The sequence below is a fragment of the Hevea brasiliensis genome, chromosome 7 (genome assembly GCF_030052815.1).
Source record: "Hevea brasiliensis isolate MT/VB/25A 57/8 chromosome 7, ASM3005281v1, whole genome shotgun sequence".
Lineage (NCBI taxonomy): Eukaryota > Viridiplantae > Streptophyta > Magnoliopsida > Malpighiales > Euphorbiaceae > Hevea > Hevea brasiliensis.
Genome location: NC_079499.1, coordinates 10056507 through 10059230, shown reverse-complemented (window position 1 = coordinate 10059230; position 2724 = coordinate 10056507). Strand labels below are relative to the sequence as shown.

Genomic DNA, 2724 nt, shown 5'->3' with positions numbered 1-2724 from the left:
AGATGACACCAGATAGGGTACCCGCGAAAATCACTATACTTGAATCTGAATTCGATTAATATTATCAAAACTCAAACCCATCATAAATTTGATTAAATTTTATTTTTAACTACCCGAATGCGTCCTAAATCTGATTATTATTAATCGAAAAAAATTCTAATCCGTTTAATTTTATATATTTTATTTTAAAATTTAATAATTTCATAAAATATTTAAATTTTATTTTATATAAAATAAAATATATAAAAATTTCTAAATATTATTATAAAAATTATATATTTTACATTTAATTAAATATTTATATAAACGTGATCAGATATCGAATATTCAATATATAAAAACTTAAATTCATCGTGAATATTATTTTTTAAATCTGAATCTGTCCCAAACTTGATTATATAATACCAAAACTCATGCTATTAAGGTTCATTCGAATCGCTACCCGCAAACTAAGATCATATATTTTTAATAAACCACACATAATTGCCAAATATTCCTCTAGTCTTTTTCATTTGAGTCCAGGCAAGGACTGAGGAAGAAAATATCATCCAGCCGCTCATTGCTTGGAGAGTTCCCTCCATACAACAAAAGCCCCTCTTTCCCATTCAATCTACCCGAACCAAAGGCACACCAACCTCTCGCCCCAGGATGGTTCTCTGACCCCACCCCATCATCCACCCTCTGCCACCTTAAAGCCTCTGTGTCCAGCGCCCAAACCTCGCCGGTGAACTTCCCGGCACCCAGGTAGCCCAAGTCGCTGGGGTCCACTTCTCCACCGTATATGATTATGTATTTCCCAATCCCAACAGTTGAAAATACACTTCTAGCCGTTGGTTTCTCGCCACATGTCTCTACTTGCTCCCACTTCCCGTTCGCCGGATCAAAACCATGCACGTCGTCCACCTCCAGCCCGGCGAACCCATAAACAACCCATATTTTTCCTTGGGCTATGGCCAGCCCAGGCCCACCTCTGCCCTTGCAATTTTCTCCTGCTGTTGGACACTGGACCCATTTCTCTTCCACCACATCATAGGCCCATAGGTCATTTAACCGACCCGAAACACAACCACCAAAGATGTACACGCGTCGTTGATCGGAGGTGGTTGAGTGGTATGTCCGGTGAGGCGGGCCGCTGTCCACCACTAGATAGTAGCGTCCACTTGTTTGTAAAGTGTCAAAAGAGTAGAGCTCGTTCAGCTCCTTATGCGTAGCGTCCCTACCACCAAACACATAGATGGTTTTGCCTACAGAGGCCATCGTGACACCAACCCGCGGCGGAGGAATGTCGCCGGTGACTTGGGGGACGGAACATGCCTGGGTCTGGAGATCGAAGACGTGAAGGTTGTTATCGACAGGGACACGAGGGGTGAACTCGCCACCAAAAGCATAGGCCTTGTGACCTACAAGGGTGATTGCATGTGAGCTTCTAGCTCCAGGACCAGTTCCCTTCTGATCAAGCTGATTCAAGCAGATAACAAAATCATAAATCTAAAAGAGTATGATCTAGCCATGAATTAATTGACCCATTTCCAGAAAATGAACAAATTGAATGAAAATAACAATAATTGAATGCCGAAAAATTATGTTGATGAGCAGAACGGATAGAAGACCAACCTCGCACCACTGAGCTCGTACTACGTCCATCTGCAACTGGAAAATGACACCACGAGTCTCTGTGGAATCTTGAATTCCCCAAACCCCTATTGGCTTTCATCATCATATGGAAAGCAATGGTTATCTTCTTTCAAAATCAGCCCACTGTTTAGTATTTATTTTAGAGATTGGTCACCATATATATATATATATATATATATATATATATATATATATAATTCGACTAAGTTTGAATCGGAGGGGAATTATAAAAGAAAATAAAAATATTTATTTTTTAAATAGAGAAAGAAGAGAAATAAAAAAAAATAAATAAAAATTATTATTATTTTCTTGTCAAATATTTAAATTTTAATAATTTTCATCTCTTATTTTGCTAATTACTATATATTTTAGTTTTAATTAGAATTTTTTTTTATTTTCTATTCAACTTCGGACTTATCATCTCATTTTAAATATTATTAAATTAAATTTTATTGATTTTTATTACCTTTTTTATTTTTATATTCATTTAGTTCAGTTATTAAATTTTTTAAATTTTAATTATATTTTTATTCATTAAATAACTATATAATAAGGCTTTGATTTTTTAAAATTTTACATTTTTATTGACAATAAAATGTTGAATAAAAATTTTAATGTATATGGAAATTTTAATAGGGGTACGCAGAAATTCGTTTCAAATCGGAAAAAAAAATCAATTAAAATTGATTTAATTCAAAATTTTTATTTGATATTTTTGATAAATCATTTTTAATTTCAAGAAATTTAATCTTTGATTCTGACTTAAAAAATTTATAAAATTAAAATAAATCGATTTATAAATAAAAATATGAGAATTTAGAGTGTAATAATTATGAGTATATGCGTAATTTCTTTATTCTATTTAATGTTCAATTAATTAATTCAATTTTAAATCGAATTAAACTGAATCATACCAATTAAAATATCAAAATATAAAATTATAAAAATTAGACTAAATCAAAATAAAGAAAAAACTGAATTAGACTGATAAAAAATTTTCTATTGGATTTGATTTGGTTTTTAAGGCATTTTCTCATCGTAGCCTATAAAGTATAGGGAACCAAATATCAAATTCCTCACAAAATTTTA

The 2724-nt window shown here is 32.6% G+C and overlaps 1 protein-coding gene across 1 annotated transcript; it reads right to left on the bottom strand.

Annotated features, from left to right (window-relative positions):
* Window positions 1-497: 497 nt before the first annotated feature.
* LOC110668703 (nitrile-specifier protein 5-like) lies at window positions 498-1776 on the bottom strand. Its single transcript, XM_058150522.1, has 2 exons — window positions 1615-1776; window positions 498-1458 (listed from the first exon to the last, which is right to left on the bottom strand). The coding sequence occupies exons 1-2, from the start codon at window positions 1642-1644 to the stop codon at window positions 499-501; spliced, it is 990 nt and encodes a 329-aa protein (XP_058006505.1). The 5' UTR covers window positions 1645-1776; the 3' UTR covers window position 498.
* Window positions 1777-2724: the final 948 nt, after the last annotated feature.

Excerpts from the sequence above, each read along its gene's own strand:
- LOC110668703 (XM_058150522.1), bottom strand. The coding sequence starts at position 1,644 with ATGGACGTAGTACGAGCTCAGTGGTGCGAG. Across the intron at positions 1,459-1,614 it reads TACGAGCTCAGTGGTGCGAG|CTTGATCAGAAGGGAACTGG; the intron begins GTTGGTCTTCTA and ends TGCTTGAATCAG.